The sequence below is a fragment of the Colius striatus genome, chromosome 10, assembly GCF_028858725.1.
Source record: "Colius striatus isolate bColStr4 chromosome 10, bColStr4.1.hap1, whole genome shotgun sequence".
In the NCBI taxonomy this organism is placed as follows: Eukaryota; Metazoa; Chordata; class Aves; order Coliiformes; family Coliidae; genus Colius; species Colius striatus.
Window position 1 is genome coordinate 11941803 of NC_084768.1, and position 19229 is coordinate 11961031.

Sequence of the window (19229 nt, forward strand, 5' to 3'; positions counted from 1 at the left end):
GTTAGGACAGTTTGTTGAGTGCAAACACTAAATTTCAGCATTAAGTCCCAGTGCTAGGAGTTACCCATTTCAGTGGAGAAAAGCTGTTTTCCAAAGAAATTATTGAACTGTAACAATAACATATGCTTTGACTTACAAATATAATGGGACCTAATTAATAGGAATAATTTATAAAGGTCTTGATGCTTTTGTGTTGCTCTGTTGTATTTATTTGTAAAACAACAGGAGTGTGTTTCATTATTTTGGAGTGTGAAGTTTTTGTCTCTTCACTCTACTATAGGCATAGAAAATGTGTCTGGAAAATTTGTTATCCATCCACCACCCTAAAGACAGTCTGAGCTAAATATATATTGTTCCTGACAGATGTTTGTTTGGCCTGTTTTTTGAAAATCTCTAATTATAGAGATTCCATGGTGTGTCTGCTCAGTTTGAATCCTTATTTATCTCTGAATGTTAGTACAGTGTAATAATCTTGATGTCTCTTGCTACACTGTAAACCCATTACTTACTGTATCCCTGCTGGATGTGAGAATGATGGGTGCCTTAACTCTTTGTAACATGTTCCACATAATAAAAAAAGTGCCACCTCTCTGTTCTGCTGTTTAGACAAATATTTTTTTAACTGCATTTTTGTAAATCAAATTGTTTTGGACTCTGTTTTGGTATTTGGTTCGTTGGGGTGTTTTACTGTATTTTTTCCTGTGGTCATTTTTGCATGTATTCTGTATTTAGATCTAATGATCCATCTAAAACATTACTGATAGATTTGAAAAATTATTTCATCTTTCCAACCTAAAATACTCACATTTATTCACCAGAGTATGAGGTTTATAATTTTTTGCATCAGCCTAGAATTGTTGACTCAGTCTGATTCACTGTAGCTCCATATCTTTCTCTGCAGAACTGCTGCCCACTCAGCTGTTCCCGTCTTGTAATTGTTCAGTTGTAGATTCCTGCTTTGCAGCTAAACTTACATAACTGCATCCTATTTTCAAGTCTTTCACATAACAAAATAATCTTGAATAATAGTGTCCTCCAAAATACTTTCTATCTCTTTGTCACTTGGAGTTGTTTCTCTAGAACCTCAGATTGTACAAATGAAGGTAGTCATTCTTGAACCTTGAAGTACATGTTCTTCCCATTTAATAGGAGGACTCTGAGTACTCTTTGAAAATTGTTTTTCAGACAGCTTTGCATCCCATTTTTAGTTACTGAGTTAAGACTGTCTCTGGTACATATGATTCTCGGAAAATTATGGGAAAAATTTTACAGTCAAGTTAAATTTGTTGTTGCTCTACTGTGCATACAGTGTATTACTCTGCACAGTAATACATTTCACTGGTTTATCATGAGGGTTTTTTGGATAGAAGTAAACTAAAAACTAAGTAAAAGCTTCACAAGTCTGACTGCTTGTCCTAAATGTATGTTGTTTAGTGTGTTTTAAACATGAGTGTTCTCTGCAGTCAAAATAAAATAGTCCATGTAACCTTTTAACATGAAATCTCTCCTTTATCGGTGTCTAAAGCAACAGATAATAATTGTATCATCTACAAATAAACACCACCCAAGAAACTTAAAAATAGCTTTCTCCTGATTATAAGTAATTTCAGAATTCAGATTCAGCTACTTGCTGCTGTTTGCAGATATTGCCAGTAGAACCAAGAAGGGAGGAAGCGAACATTATGTATCTGTCAGAAACAAGTTTTAACTACTCTCCTCTTATATTGAGTGTTGCAGACCAGAACACCTTTTAATCTTTTCTTAGCAGACCTAATGTCTTTACTTTTTTGCTAGCTGCTGTACTGAGTAAAACTTACATAAAAGTAAATGTTTGAGATTCTTGTGAGGACTTTTTTTTATAATAGATTCATTTCCATAAACTCTCTAAAATACTTACTGACAAATTTATACTTTTGTCAGTCCTACTAAAATCAGTTTATTGGACTGATCATCTACTGGCATGTTCTACTTAGAAGCTGATTGTATCACTTCTTTCTGTAAAACGTGGTTTGAGTGTAGATCACTTTTAAAAGTAAATAAATAAAATTATATGAACTTCTGGATCTGTTTGGTTTGGCAGAGTATTCTGAGGTTGTAGACTGCATATACACAAGTACAGGAAGATGAATTAGCAAATGAACAGTTGTCAGGTTTTTTTCTACATGATGCACCTCAGATAGATTAGTTCAGTTGGTTTCATGTCATTGAGCTTTTTCTGAGCCTATTTATCTTTACTGAGCTGTCTGTCTGCAGCATTCCTTAGACCTGACAGAGACTGTAACCAAATTCCCATTGATATCAGGTGATGAGATGAAATATATTTCTTCTTATTATACATAGTTTCTCTTTTATATTTTTTTACCATTATTGCAGTTAGTATTGCAGATATATTTTAATATATTTTAATAATATATTTTAATTTTTTCAACCACAATTTTGGATTATCTCTTGGGTTACTTTAGTGATTCCATGTTTAAGGTGGCTCTTGTTTGAAGTTTTTATATGCCGTTAATCAGGAATTTACCACCTTTCTAATATGAGATGTTACATAGCTTGATTTCTACAGCTAGGTAGTAGATTTTAATCAGCACAACTAGATACACTTCCACTCCTGAAATTAGTAACTTTTAACTACTTGCTTTGGTAAGCCTAGGGCTTTGAATGAATGCTTATGCTGATCATTCTGGAAAATGAGTCTGGTGGTGAAAAACCATTAAAGATTTTGCAAGGAAAATAGAGTTCTCTCCATACCTCCTTCTCTTCCCAGACAATACATGATTGCTGTATCAGATGGTAGTAATAAGCCTTTTTGATACAGAATTCAAATGTAGTGTTTGAAATCTATTCCCCAACAGATTTTACAGTTGTAGCTGTTTCCCATGTGTTTTCTTGTTTTTTTTCCCAATTAAAAAAAAAGTCTTAAACTAAGAGAACCTGTAAGCCAGACATCAAAGCAGATGTGTCAGCTCACATCTACCTAGTTATGGCTGACAAAAGTTTTCATTGATTTAATAAAGTCTTACAATAGTTCAAGAAATAAGTGTTTCTCTCTAAAGATCTGAAACAATCTTTTGCCTTGTTCCATAGGTTATTTAAATTATACCTTGACTATAACAGTCATCAGGGTGCTAGCTGAGTGAGATGTAATTATAACTATACTATTATCTTTATATTTCTCTTATCTTACCCAAAAATAAGTTCAGAAGGCATTTATATTAATATTAATTCATCCCTTTATTGCCAGGGTTTAAGTCATTGTTTTGTCTTTAAAACCTAAATCATTAAGCAGATTTCAGAAAGGTAGAGTGAAACTTCACATTTGAATAGGAAATGCCTTAACCCAACCACTTCTGTATGCTTTGCGACTAGCTCTTCCTGTTGTGCTATTGGACAGGATAGACAATTAGCATGACCCAGCAGAGTATTTCTTACATGATTCTCAGTGCTCAAAAACAAAGTTTGAGTGAGCTATGATGATAAAGCCTGTGCTTGTTTTCTCCCTGGATATCTTGGGGTTTTGGTCTGGGGTTTTAACATGTTGGGTTTTTTTCTTTAATAAGGAGTCCATTATTAGTGCAGAACTGCTGTTGAAGCAGTTGATGGTGGTCTGTCTATTTCTGTGGCATTTAGAGGCAGGAGCGTGGAGTCTGTTCATTCATCATTCTTCTCCTGTGTTAAAGAGCCTTTCAAGTTCAGATGGACAAATTTAAGAACTGTGACACTTAATTGTCTGCCATACATTTATAGAGGTTGACGTTTAAGGTCCTTGTCCCTAGGCAGAAGTGTGCCTACTGCCTGCTAGCCAAGAAGAATGTGACAGACTGATGCAACAACCTAAAAAGTAAAAAAACTTTTTTTAATGTCAACTGTCACAAATCAGTTTATACTTCCTGATTAAAAATCTTGCTTCACGATGTTTCTTTTCTCAGTAGCAATCAGTTTGATTCATGGTTTGCTAACCTGCTGCAAGTCTTAAAACTGGTATACTCATCATTGTCCTTGAAGGTGTGACCAAAATAAAAAAGCAAATAGGATTGTCTCCATTTTTCTACGGAGGCAACTACAAAAATTCATCAAAAGCACAATGCATGTAGATCACAGTTCTCTGACATTATCAGTAATTGAACTCTTGACTTCTGCTTTCTTGTGAACAAATGGTAAATGTGGCACCAAAATCTTTGTTGGCAAATGGAGTCTGAGTGAAGTAACCTGCCATTGTTACTTTTGGCAGAAGCATACCTTTGCGGTTCTGCCGAAAACTATCAATTGAGTCCATTAAGATTTGATATAAGTTCATCTACCTGTTTTCACTAAAAAGTGGTTAAAAGTATTAATCAAACTTTTCGTTAAATAATTCTGTATTCAATCTCAAAGTCTTCTGCAACTAGTGGTGTGGTTTTCTTAATGTCTTTGTTTATTGACATCGGTAACCTATAAAGATGGAAGTTTTCTAGGCTGAGATGTAATATGGCCTTGTGGTTCCCAAGAATGATGTATTTAATCAGAGAGCCCATGGTGAAGTATTTTATATTATCCTCAGGATTAAAAAAGAAGAGACCTCATCAACTAAGATTTTTAAGCTTTTGGATTTCCTTAATGCAAGCATTCATAAATCTCAAATTGTTCACTCTTATAAACTTGAAAAACTCAAGTCTTGTAACTCATAGAATTGTATTAATCTGTGTGGAAATTTGGAAACTTCACAAAAACACAGTTTGTTTCTAAAGAAAGTATAGACTTTTCACATTAATAGAAGTAGTTTGTTTTCCAAAGGAGGAATTCTAACTGTTCTCCAAAGAGTAATTCACACTTACCTGAACTGAGAGTTTTGTTTATAAAACAACTTTTAAAGATAAATTCAGGGGTGATACTCATGAATTATTTTTAGATGATTCCTTCCCTTTACATTGGTCTATTTAAATGTAAAGTTAAGTTACAATTCTATTCTGCAGTGGGAAGAAATAAAAATCTCCTTTTTTGCTTTAAAACTTGGAAGAAGTAATTTAATTTTTTCAGGTTTTTTTTTTTTCTTCTTCAAAGACAGAATCTTCAGGAACTTCGAGTCCACTACAATTCAGGGGAAAAACTGCCTGAAGATAAGTTGAATACTGTCTTAAAGTTAGCCTGATTAGTAACTTTGTGTTATTGTTTTGGGCTAATAGAATGTTTCCTTTATGCTCTTTTCCCTGCGTGTTGCACTTGTATATTAGCTTCATTTATTCTCTTCTCAGTTCAGTATTTACAAAACTGAAAATGTCAAACTATTTTTTAAAACCCTCAACAAGAAAATATTTCCAAAACAGACACCTGTGGTTCTGTTGCAAATTGTAGGGAAAAATAGGGTTAAAGCAGTCTCCGAAGATCATCTAGTTTAATTTCCTTCTCCAAGAGACAGCTTCAAGGTTAGAGGCTTCTCAGGGCCTTGTCCCTTGAAGTTTTGCATGTTTCTGTGGATAGTGGTTCTGCATCTGGGTTCCCAGGCAACCTGTGCCTCTGCTCTGTTGCTCCGGCTGTGAAGAATTTTTTTGCTTATATCCAGTTGAAATTTCCCTTACAGCATCTCAGGACCACTGCCTTTTGTCACTTCACTGCACAGTCCAAGTCCATGTTTCTGAAACCTGGTGGTTGGATGCTGAAGAGTGCAGTTAGAGCCTCCCACCACCTCTCCAGCAGAAATACACCTGGTTTGCTTGGTCTCATCCATATTCCATGTGCTCAATTCCATGAACTCAGTATAATATAATAATAGAATTGCTGTACTTTGCCAAGAATTTCAAGGTCAAGTGATACTTTATGTCAGTGTGTGTAACAATGTATTTATTTAAAACTGTTCATTTACTTCAGGGTCTAATCCTGAAAAACTGTTGTCAGCTCAGCAAAAGAAGGGGACTGGTAAAATTTGCACGTGTTGGGAATTAGTGTTAAGATTCTTCTCTACCCAATAGAGCCATTTAGCCATCTCCAATCCTGCCAGTTTTTAATAACAACCCTGTTGGTTGTTCTGGTAATCTGCTGAGAACTGGATATAGCCTTGAAATTCCCTTGCACAAGACTGCAGAGGCAAGGCATGCTGATTCTGGAAGGGCTGTTACTTTGAAATCATTAACAGGAAGATTTTCATTTGTCTAGCTGCTGTGCTTTTATTGTGTTTTTTAAACTATAAAAAACATGAGCATACAGTTTGAATCTTCTATCAAGGATCTGTTCTGATGTCAACCAGATTGACAGATGTTATAAATGGGGAAAAATGCATGTGTTTCTGTCTGTGCAGAGGGAACTCTGACAAGAGTTTATTGTGAAAACGTCTGATCATGTTGCAGCAGGGACTCCTTATTTGTATATTTTCACATGCCTAGTTTTTATAAATTCAGAATATGTTTGTTTTTAAAAAAGGCAAATCTATCTGTGGTACATTGTGAGATATTAAAAAAAAAAAAAGATGTTTTCTAATGCTTTCTATCTTGAGAAAATAGCATGAAGATACTCTAAAAGTTGGCATTGGAAATTATAGAGAATGAATTCATGATAAGGATTGAGCTCCTGTTACTGATATGGGTCCTGAGAGACTTGAGAAATAATGAGCTTAATATTTAAATAGCCAATGTATAGACAAACAGGGAAAAGAAAGAATGACAGGTAGAGTTGAGATAGATGGAGATAATACCAAGGGAAGCAGGTACCTAGCAGTACAGAGAGAGTTCCGTAATTAGAAATGCTTTTTATAGTATTGGACGATTGTAGGTCTTGTGGAGTCATTAAGTGAAGCTGGGAAGTGGCAAAAGATTGTAGTATCATTGCCTGACATGGGCAGATTTTTTTTGTTAGTAGTTTTATTGTTATCTTGTAAAAAAAAAAGTAGCGCCAGGCGTTAAGATTGTATTTTAAAGGATAAAGTAGTTATGTTGACAGTATATTTCCATCTGTATCGGCTGTCAGCTTTATAGTCAAATTTAGACTCTTTGTTTAAGCAAGTTATAATCTACTCCTCTCATTCTCTTTGATATTCTGAATTGGCAAGTAAGAAGTGATATCACATCCTTTTTTTGCCATCCTGAAGACATTTAAGAGTATGTGTTAATATCTCTTTCACTTTTTGCCCTCTATAATGTCTATTTTCTTCTTTGACAGCTAGAAGGCAGCTAGCTCTTTTTCCAAAGCCCATAATGCAAGCACATGAACTGCAATAGAATATGTATGAGGAAGAAGATAATCTGTCATTATCTTGTGATGGCTTGTTCTGTTTTTTCTGTGTCCTACTCCACCCTTACTGGGCTGTTTATTCCACCCTGTGCTTCAAATCTTGTCTGTTTTGCCATTTATCCAGCTGAAGGCAAAGGGAATTGTAGAGTTGCATCCCTTGTTTCCTGTGTGTTTCGGTTTGGGTTTTTTTTTCTATTAGCAATTAAATAGGCTTTTCCATTTGGCCTGAGAAGAATCACATGCTCTTTATCCCATAAATGCTGTTGGCCTAAGTAATTTTACAAGAGTGGAGAGTGAAATTCATACACAGGAAAAATGGAGCATCTTATAGTGTGTACATGTAGAAACGTAAAGTCTGAAACCACGTCTTACTTTCCACTGCACTGCAGATTTAATTTCATTTGATCTAGTACCATATTTAATTTATAACTATAACTTCTGTGGTAAACAATTATAGTCTGCCTATACTCTGTTGTGTAAAGTATTTTGAACATTAGATTGTCTTGGAATTACCATTTTGGGGTTAGAATCTCAGCATAAACTTGACAGCATCTTGCATAGATTTGTGTAGATACAAAGCCAGTACATGGCAAAAGGAGGAAGGGAAGTCAGTAACACAAAAAGGCAAATAAGTATTCAATATTTTCTCAGAAGGATATTGGTAATATTTTTTTTTTCCTCTTTTTCCATTCTTTTAATTCCAGTAAAACATCCATGTATTTATGTTAACTGCTGGATTGTCATCATTCAGTGAAATAAATAGTATAGTAATGAAATTTCTCTTGCATGTATGAAACCTAGAAGGCTGCTGAGGGAATGTTTCCCTTTTAATGTCAAATTATTCTGGACTAAAACATAATGTTCTATTTCCATTTTACTGTTGTAATAGAGATGAGATTAGATGTTTAAATGGGTGTTGTTCGGTCTTTATGCCTGGCCTATATAATGTTATGCCAAAGGAACTGAGAATGTTTGGGCATGTGTTTGGAGAAGCCAAGAAATTTTGAAGTCATGCTGTTGTAAACTGCAGCCCGGCCTTCTGGTGTGGCCTTTGCAGTCTGGAATATTTTATTGACTTTTTCTTAGGATATATGAATAGAAATCTTTGGATGCAACTTTCCCTCATATTTTGTACCATGATGACTGATAAAGACTCTGGCCTTCCCTTGAATGTGTATAAAAAACCCAAACCCTGGTATTGTATCTCTCCTTGCTGATGATGATTAATGCTTTTCTTTTTTTCCTTTGTAGAAAATGTTCCAGAAGAACTACGAGAACCGTTTTACACAGACCAATATGACCAAGAGCACATTAAACCACCTGTTGTTAACTTGCTGCTATCTGCAGAACTCTACTGTCGTGCTGGGAGCCTTATTCTCAAGAGTGATGCTGCAAAACCACTTCTAGGTCATGATGCTGTTATACAAGCCCTGGCACAAAAAGGCCTTTATGTCACCGACCAAGAAAAGTTGGTGACTGAACGAGATCTTCACAAAAAGCCAATTCAGATGGTGAGTGTTTAAAGCTTGTATGTTGTTTCTTCTCTTCTTCTGTGTGTTCCCAATAACTACATATCTGACTTTTGACAGCTATCATTAGGTTGAAGTGTTTTTCTCAAGAGTTAAATGTGATTCATTACTGGAAGGCTTATGATTACTTTGATTTGTTTTTTCCGGCTCCTTGTAGTTGTCAGTGCAGGTGTATTTCCTCTGATTTATTGCTGGAAAGAAATTATCATTCTACTTAGTTCCCGTGTTAGGTTTTTAAATACAACAGGAGCAATATGATCACTTTGATTTTAGTTTTATAGCACTGACTGTCAGTGAGCATTTCTGTGTTGGACAAGTGGTTTGAAAATAGTTTGGGGGGTTGTTCCCTTACTACAAAAGTTTTTTGAAAACTTTTGCTGACGTAGGCAATTCAACCTAGTGACATTCCATAGTCTGCTTAGATGTACTGCATTTCTATAACTGAAACAGGGTAGTTGTGTTATAAAATGAAACTGTGAAAAGAGATGTGAGTGTGGAATGTGTTAATTTTACTTGTACTTTACTATGCATGTAGTTGCAGTCAACAGACTTGGAATTCCTAGTACTGTATGCTTGTAACAGTGGTGGCTGTGGTGATTAATTGTTAATTTACTTGTCATGGGACTAGTTACTAAAGCTGGCGTGTAAAATTTTGGCCTTCTCTTTCTTAGATCGCTATAACTAGACTTTTTCCTAGGAAACACCTTCTATATTAAAGGCTTTGAAAAGTCTAGGAAAAATGTCTAGGGAATGGATGTGTTTCTTTATGCACAGGGGTCAGGATAGATGGTAGTTTCCCTGTTAGTCATGGTTGCATTAGCATTTAATTTGAAAAGCTCTAAACTCTTGTGTTTCTGTGCGTATACTGGTACGTACGTACATAGGTATATGTATATGTAAAAATTAATTGCCTGTGGTGGAAAAGAGGGAAAGAGTCACTTAGGAAATTCACACAAAGTAATAGGAGCAAAGGCTTCTCCTAAAGCCTCCTCTGTGGAGAGGTAGGGAGGTCCATGTGGAGTCTGATTTGGTTTAGTCTTGTGTTTGATTTGTTCACATCTCATATTTGTTTTTCTGTTAAAATTTAAAAGAAGGTTATTTTTTAGGCTTGTTCTGATTTTAAAACTTGAAATTGTCTGTTTCCAAGAGATTGTGTCTTACAGTAACGCTATAGAACTGTTCAGTGGTACCTGTATTTCTGTTTCAATGTATTGCTAGTTATTGACATTTAATTCTGTGTTTATTTTTGTTTCAATCTTCCTCTTTGGAACAATCATCCTATTGCCTTTATTTTTAGTAGGGGAGCAAAACAATCAAATACCATGTTATTACTGTCAAGGTTGAAATTGATATGGTCTTGGCTGTGCTACATGAAACAGTGCAGAAATACATCAGAGCTTGGAACTGAAACAGTGTTCAACCAAGAACCAGAGAATTCTTCTTCCGAAAATTATACTTCAGGAGCACAAAAGCAATTACTTGATGCTTAAAAAGTTTACAAAGGCTGAGTTTTTAAAAAAGAAAAGTTGTTTCAGTTGACTAGTTTCAATTGCATTTTAAAATAAACAAATTTGTCTTAAGGAGACGTTTCCATATGGAAATAATATGTGAGATTTTGGCAGGCTATGGAAATCAGAAATAGCTTAAGGATTTAGTATACTTCTGATAGTTATGCAACAATTTTGTTGTAATTCTTCCAGACACAATATGCATAGATCACTGTTATATTTTCAAATGCCAGGTACACTGAAGAGGAAGGCAATTTGGATTATTTTTTTTTTCTCGTATATGTATTTGCAATCCTTATTTTTTAAAAACTTATCTATATCTTTTCTTACATAACAAACCAGAATAGACTTTTAGTCAGGTTTCTGCATTATGCCAATAATTTTATATCAGCTGGTTAATGTATTTGGCAAACTGAATCCTTTTATGAGACTTGTGATATTTTAATCAGGATGAACATTTTGTATTATTACGCTGTTGTTCTCTTTTGATTTGTTTCAAGTAGAGGGAAGAATTAACAGATTTCAGTCAAGAATTAAGAAATGCTTTCCTTTCCCCAAATCCCTGCAATGCACTTAAGTCACGTGGAGGAAGGAATAAACAATGAGCATCTTAGTTCTCTGCTGCTTGATACTCTACAGGGAAACAAGTTGCATAATTACCTAAGCTGTGGACTTGTGTACTGCCCAGTCTCTCTCCCTAATGTGGCAGGGCCAAAACCAAGTAAATCTTAGCTTGAAGGGTATTAATGTTAAATCTGGAACACCTCTTTAAAACCAGTATGTGTTGAAGGTTGTACAGATGCAGTAACGTTACAGACTATTACCAGATGAGTGCCAAAAATCTGTTTGCTGGCCCTTATTGTATATTGATAAAGCATTTTCATCTGACTTAAAAAAAAGATACTATCTTGCAAGATGTCTGAAAGAAAAAAAAAAGGCATTTTAAAAATCTTCAGTTCTTATTCTTAGATTTGGCAACTAGAAAAAGATTGGTGGATGTCCTGAATATAAACATTATCTCCTGAAAAAAAAATTACATACTTTCAAATATTTCTTTGTGTCATCTTTTCTATTTAGGAAAATACAAAAGCCATAGTAAGCATAATGCAATCAAAAAGGGTAACTTTTGTTAAAATTTAAACTCTAATTTGGGAAAATACCGTTGCAGAAAAAGGTCAACCAACTTGCACACATATATAATTTTTTTTTTTTTTAATACTATTATTAATCAAGAAACACTGAAATCCTCCATACAATTCCACAATTGTCAAACAAGATAAAAAGGGAATGAGAGGCTCTAGCAAAACCTCAGCAGTAAGTCCATAATAGCTGGTAGGATTAACAATTGTTGCCTCCCTAATTCTGAGACATAATTTGTGTGTACAGGTTTTTAATATTGGAAGTCATGTGCTCTGATACAAATTGTTTATCCATTTAGCTGCAAATTACCTCCTTCCTTGAAGGTGTCTTCTGTGAGGAAGTCTGACAATAATTCTCTCTGTAGCAGTTGCTGAATCTGGACTATAACTGGAGTATAATTAGGTGTGCCTGTATTAGCTTTTTAGTTGTGATCAGGAGTGCACATTTGAGGCAAACCTCTATATTTCTCCCAGTTACCGCACTCCTGGTTGATGTTGTGGAGTCATCTCAGGTAGCATGAACTCAATTTCTTTCAGCAGCTGAACTCTATATGGGCTCTCGGATGGCACCTATGGTAGCCCACTTGCCAAGGAGTACTCATTTTGCAGAACTAGAGTAGATCTGATTAAAATGAATCCCTGAGAAGGAGCAGAGACAATTCCTAGCACCTGTATACCTGGTTTGCTTTTTTTTTTTTTTTTTTTTTGTAATTGCTAAGGTAGTTGTGGCCAATGAAATTTGTGTGCAAGGAAGGAGGATTGATAAGCCAGAATCTGAATCAACTAGCAGACGGTGAGTGGTTAACTCATCTTGCAATCTAGGTTTCTGATAGCTCTGAGAGACTGCATTCATTTGAAATCACAGTCCTTCTCATGAGAGGAGTTTCTCCTTCACGAAGGACTTCAGCAGCTCACCCAGTTAGCTTGCAGCTACATGCTGCAGCCTCTGCATTTTCATGCTATAGAATTCTTTTAACTCTGTAAAACAACAAAAAATGTACTGAACACTTCATTGAACAAAGTAAGACATGACTTCTGCCCTGAATAATTTTTTTTTCTGGTTTTAGGCATGATGTAACAAGTTTCCATTCCTGTGCTGTTGTGAACAACTTGTTAGATGAGAACACGTTGAAAATAATACGTAGTTACTTTACTTGAGCTTGACTTGAGATACTATAATTTATTAGTTAAAACACCAGATTTTGATATTAAATAGTTGAGTTGTGATATTTAATCATGTTGCATAGTAGTGTGTTTCACAGAAGATTAAAATAATAAGCAAATACAGTGGTGAAACAGAACCTGAGTTCAATCTCGTGTGCCTCATAGAACCAGTCAGCTGTGGTTTTGAGCTGGAATAATATAGTCTTTTGATGTTCCTGTATTCTTCGCTACATTTGTAGCCTCATCTTTTCTCACACATTCCCTGTAAAGTTTTGGTTTGCTTGAAAAAGGTGATCCAATATTTTGGTTGTTCTTATGTCAGATGTACCATCACACTTCAGTCCGCATCACACAAACACTTCTTTGACGTATTAAAGCTATGTGAATAAGAAGCTTTCTCGGGCATAAAGCACCAGCTTTGAACATGGTAACTGCTATAACTCTTTATAAAGTTTATTCTGCTTTTACCTTTTTAATTTATAACAGTGTCCTGTTAGCTTTTTTCATGCAGCTTAAGTTGACTCATAGCCCTAGGGTTTTGTTTTGCCTGCTGCTTGTTTTTAAATATGTTTATCTTCTGTTTAGAAAATGCTTTTTTTCTGCCTTGTAAAATATCAGCAGTGACTTGGAATGTGTTCTACAGTATATTTGTCTAGAATTCAGCATGCACGCAACAAATACAGGTTATCAATGTGAGTCATTTTAGTGTTCGTTTTATTTGTATAGTTCTTTGGGACTGAAGGGTGTCTTTAATCTAGGCCTCATCCTTTTCTGAAATTGAACTGTGTGACCAGTTATCTGCTACTAGTGTTGTTCTTTTGCATTGTAAATTATTAGCTTGGCAGCAGTCCAATTGAGTCACTTCTGTCTTTTTTTCAAGACAGATGAAAGAAACTGCAGATGAAATAAAATTACATAATTAAGTTCTTCTATACTTACTTGAATATATCTTAGCCTATGAAGAGCTGAACAGAAAAATTGCAGGAAAGGACCATTATCTATTAAAAAGATCTTTTCTTGGGAGAAAGTAGATGTTTCTTCTTAGAGCATTGGTTTCAAAATCTGTTTAACAAGTTCTGCAAATAAAGGTAGGCATTAACTCCAAAAGATGATGTAGATATCAGTGTCAGACATTGTGGAACATGTGGGTAACCTCAAAGTCCTCTGCAGCATCCACTGGGTTTTCATGGCATGCTGCTGTCCGCACAACTTGTGCACCAAGTGCAGCAACTAAAGCAGAAGGTGTTAGCACTGGTGACACTGAAATTACATCTTGTAGACAGAAGGGGTTCTCTGATGGTCCTCTCCAGTAACTGTAGTGCTAAAAACCTGATTTTGTCTGCTTGCTTTCATGTTTGTGACTCTCCCCGCAAAAGCAAACTGAAAGCCTTGTAAGCTTGAAAGCAATGTAGCTGACATTTCAAGTTTGTATAATCATTGCATGGAAAATTACAAAATCTGATTATTCTTTTTAACAACTCTTGCAGTATTTGTTTCAGTTGTGCAGAACTATTGAATGGACTGTGCTGGTTGTATTGCATTGAAAGTATGTTCTCAGAACTGACGTAGAATCTCTGATCTGTAGAGAATTGACCTTACATTTGCCTTTGCCAGATGAACCTTGCAGGCAGTGTTCAGAAATAGCAGCAAGTTATCATGTTTATTTTAATGTAAAACTGGCAATTATATTGAAGCATTTACTAAAATGAGGAATGAATATTGCAGCACATCTTCCAATCGAGATACATAATATGTTAAAGAAACCAAACTACTGTTGAAATGATGACAGGAAATGAAGTGAACATGCACCTCAAAGGTGGTTGCTCCCAGAGTTGAGACTTGTGTGACTTGGGCCTTTCTTGAGAAAAATGAAGCAGTGCATCTTTATTTACTGTTGTCTCTCTTGTTCACTTCCTTGCTAATGTGGAAACACGGAGTGCTGTGAGGACTGAGAAAAAATAATTAGTATTCTTCTGCCTTGAGCTAACTAAAGTTTTGAACCAAAAAGCTTCTGATTTTATTTGTAGTTCATGTTCCTTACTATGCCGCTGTTAACTAGAGGGGAGGGAGAAAGAAAGGAGGTGGTGATGGTTTAGTTAAATATAAACAGATAAATAAAATAATAAACAGAACAAGGGAGAAACAAACTGAGGAAACCCACTCCTGAAACTTAACACGGAAAAACAGTTAAAAGGAGGTATAATTTATGAAAGAAGTTAAAGTTTCTGAAGCATGCCAGATAGAAGATGGAAAGTACTTTCTAAACAGTTTAGGAAGTATTTTCATTACCCTTGAAATAAATGCCATTCTGTTAAAAAACAGTTTAAGAACACTTTTGCCTCTTTTGAAAGTGCTTTTGAGTAGTATGGTTCAGCTTTTGGCTGTTGGTTTGCTGCTATAAACTTTCTTTGTATCTCTTTGAAAATGTGGAAAGATTATTTAAATAAATACTTACAAATGATCTTTTTCTAGGTTAAGTATGTTTTGGAGTACAAAAACTAAGCTGTTTAGAAAATGAAGAATCTGTGAATTACTTTACAGACTACCTAGAAGTACAGACTACTTAGAAGGTATTTCTTCATCAGTTGGTTTATTTAAATTATATTAAGAGAAATCTTTCTTAATACCCTTCTGCTGGATAGAGGAAAGCTAAAGTCTCTTGCGTGGTTGTAGCAGGCAGTTACTTGGTTAAGAGCACTGCTTTCTTCCTATTATGGAAAATAGTGAGCCGCTTTTAGCAGGAGGTGTGGGTCTGTCATGTAAACATAAGGAGAACTTCACTACCAGCTCTGTGTAGTACATGCAGCCAGCAACAAGGGGACAAAACTGCACTAGCTATTGAAGGGAGACAGTCTGTACTCCCCATAATGCAGCAGCTACTCCAATATAGTACAAAAGAACACCGCTAATCTGCATTTGTTAATCTGCACACACAAACCTCTCAATCTGCTTGTGTTTATCAGCAAAGAGCGTCCTGTCTGCATAGTGGATGTATCATAACATCCAAATCTTTGTTCTTACCAGCTGGGAGTTTAACAAGACATTGGTTTGAGTGTTTTCCTGAAGTTGAATGAACAGAATGTTGTAAGATCTCCATAGTATGTCTAGTCTTTTTGTTTGATATTTAAGAAATACAGTAAATGGTAGTGAACTTCAGTTGTTTGTATGAACTGGTAGGTTTTCAGTGACCTGTTAGGTTTATGTGAACTAGTAGAAAATTTTATTACCTTGCAGAAATATATCTCCAAATTATCCAAGGCAAAATCAAATAGAATTTTTCCTATGCAAGTAAAACAGTTTAAGACTTGGATTAAAACATTATCCAGTAACTTGTTTTCTGCAGTATCAGCCTCTTATTTTGTATTTTGCTGTGAACATGAACAGTTTATTCCCTTTCTTTTTGTATTAGCGGGCAGGTAACGTCTGTCACACTTTGTTTCCAAAACCTTATGTTTGTTCCAAATGTCCTCCATTTGGTGCCAATCTTGCTTGACTGTCCTGAAAACTGGACTCATGGAGGCCTTAATGCTTGTAGGGCATGATTGATACTGCTGCATCTTTGCAAGAGTCCGCAACTGATGTGGGCCCATATGTCCCCTCTTCTTTTAAAGCATGACTTCAATTGTATGCTCAAGTTTAGGTAGTTATACTTTGTAACCTCAGATCATATTTACTGATCAGTGATTTACTTAGGTGTTCCTCACCTTGATGCAAAAGGTTAATTCAAACATTTTTTCTGTCTCTTTTCTCCATATTAAAATTCATTTTAAACTGAATATACCATGTATTAGTGACACATTTGGGTAGAAAATGCCCTGTGCTTGATTTCTCCTCTTAAGGGCATGTTGCGAAGGAATAAACATTTATTAAAGCTTCCTGATCTGTTGCATCTGGATGGTGCGTTTCTGTGGTAGTGGTCTGTGAAGGCAGACAGTTTTTGCAAGGAGCTCAATTCATGTTTAATTGTTGTATTATATCAGCAATTTTGATGTTCTGTGCAGGGGAAAAAAACCACTTGAGTGAAATACAGAACTGTGTGGGGTTACAGCCTAATACATAGAAGGGAAACAATGGAATTGACAAAATATTGAGGGAAAGGAAATTGGGTTCATAGTTTTCAACAGGATTTATTGCTTTTTTTTGTTTTCTTTCCTTTGCCCCTCTTCTTAGCTCCCCCACTCCCAAAAGTAAAACCAAACCTGTACAATGATATTTGGAAGTTCCTTGTAAAGCCATGTTTGTGTATGTGAGGTAAGAAAAAAGTAATGGTGTGACTGCCCACAGAAATATTGTAGGTTAATGTAATTTAGGATATAATTTTGTCAGGTTAGCCTCCCAACCTCTGTGTTACTGAATTCTTTATAGTAAAATGTGTCTGAAAGGTAGACGCCTGCAAAGAATGAGATTATTCAAACTCTTGCTTTCAAGTTTTCTTCAGCAACAGGAAGAAAGACAGAGAAAACAGCTTAAGCAGTTGGGAGGTAAAACAGTACAATAATGATGTAGTTGATCAAGAGATGTGTATAGATGCTAGCAAAGAACTTCTAGAGAGAAGAAAATCTTGATGCTGTTTCTACTCAATTTACTTACTGAACTAGCTATCAGTTTTAGTACAGTAATTAGACACTAATGGCATCGGTCAAATTACTCCAGTGTCTTCTGAGGTGTCCCCACACACTCTCCAGTAATTATTTTCTTTTTCTTTGTTGTTAGTTAACATTATAAATTGTTTTCTCTAACTCAGTACACACATATGCCTGAAAATCCTTATTTTTTCCAGGCCAAAGCTTTGAAAGGAAAATCATCAGGATTGGTTAAATACTATGTACTTTCAACAACAAGAAACCTCAAAAACCTCCCAAAAGAAAGAAAATAACACTCATATGCCTGCAGGTATTGAGGGATCATTTTCTGCTTTTCCCAGAGCATAGGGAAACGGAGACCTTGTGTAGCAGGCTACATGGGGCTTGATATTGGCTTGTACTGCCTATGAGGGAGGGAGAAGGGTAATACAGCCTTGCTTGTTCTAACAAGATCTGATTTCTTAATGACTTAAACAGAATTACAATCTTATCGTATGTATGACTGTAGCATCAATTACTTTATGTTCCTTTTTTCTAACATCTTTATTTTCTTTACTACAGAAGATAGTAGTACTTTCCTGATGACTGTATCTTGCATTTTTTCAGCTGAGCCCTTTCATTTCAACGTGCCTTTGATAATTCTTTTCTTATTGCTTCCAAATTCAAAGGGAGAATCAATTGTCCTACTGCTCTGATTAATCTTCTTCTTTAGCTACCTTTCCTACAAATTTGACATTCTTCAGAAACCTGTTCAGTGATGATGGTTTCTTCCAGCCCATAGGTAAAAATATTAAGAGATGGCAAGCTGATAACTAACTCATCCCTGTGACGTTTCTTGGAAAATGCACCAACTTGTCACTGGTTCTCTTGCATTTTCAGCTTAGTTCAATAAATTAAATGGAAGTTTAATGGAGCCAGCATTAAAAACTGTATTTAATCAGAATGTATGTGTATCAAGTTAGATGCTTTGCACTCATGATGAGTCTTACACTTTTCTTATAAGTGAATTTACAAAGTGGCTTATGTTCTTTAAGTATATGTTTTAATTAGCATTATCTTTTTTTTTTTTTTTTATGTCAGGCTGCTTGTTTTCACTGAAATGATTTTACGTGAGATCTGAAGTATGTGGAGCCTTAAAATTAGTTGTATTGTCTGTTGATGCTGTGTTATTTCATTTTTTTTCTAGTCTTTTGGAATGTCCCCAGTGTTCTTCTATGGAAAATATAGCTTACCATATACAGAGAACTCCTCTTTAAATCTCTTTTCAATTCTAAAAAATAGAATATTGTTTTCCTTACCTTATTTGCTCTGGACTCTGATATGTAGGTTATGCATGAAATTGGCAGATGTACAAATTATCCAAAGGTTATCAATAATTGTTTTTTAGAAGACAGAACTCTCTTGAAAAAAAGTGAAGGATATACTAGTATCAGCTTGCAAGTCACTCTGTGTGCTTTTAATAGAATGGAAACGTTTCTCTGTAGGCCATTATTTATCCTTAAACATGATAAGTGTCCTCAGTCATTGAGGGAATGTCCTACTAGCCATCTTTTTAAGGCTGAAACCTTGGACAGCAGCACAAAAAGGCCAGTGCTTACTGGCATTTAAAAGGTACCACGTTGGCTGAGATATAACTGCAGGTCTCTCCTGCCAGTTACATAATTTTGTCCTGTGTGAAGCTATTGGTTCATAGTAGTTTTTCGGTAAGATTCCGTCTTAGCTACTATCTTAATGACTAAGGAAAAGTTCAAATCGTGCAAGACTAATTTCATATTCTTTTTAAAATACATTCTGTTTTTACTGTGTCATCCCTATTGTGGTCTTACCAAAACTGTAGTCATCTAGATTTTTTTTTTTCTTATTTTATCTGGAGAAATAACATTCTTCCAGCATAACCACTGACTAAATTTGCTCTTACATTTTCCTGAAGGCATTACATGGCTTATTTCTGGTTCTTATCATTGCTTCTGTACTTTTCCAAACCCTTCTCGGGAAAGAATTTTCAAATTTAATCCCACTTAAATGATATTTTATGTTTGGTATTTGTTCCACTTAGCTTTGGCTTATATCTATCTTCTGATGGCTCTTTATTTTACAAATTCTTTC

General features: G+C 35.3%; 1 protein-coding gene across 4 annotated transcripts in view; it reads left to right on the forward strand.

Annotated features, from left to right (window-relative positions):
- Nucleotides 1-19229, forward strand: part of CAMSAP2 (calmodulin regulated spectrin associated protein family member 2) — a 73349-nt gene that overhangs the window by 3336 nt on the left and 50784 nt on the right. For all 4 annotated transcript variants that reach the window (XM_062003369.1, XM_062003370.1, XM_062003371.1 and 1 more), the window contains exon 2: nucleotides 8452-8711. In XM_062003369.1, the coding sequence (XP_061859353.1) occupies nucleotides 8452-8711 (260 nt within the window). The remainder of the gene's footprint in view (nucleotides 1-8451; nucleotides 8712-19229) is intronic.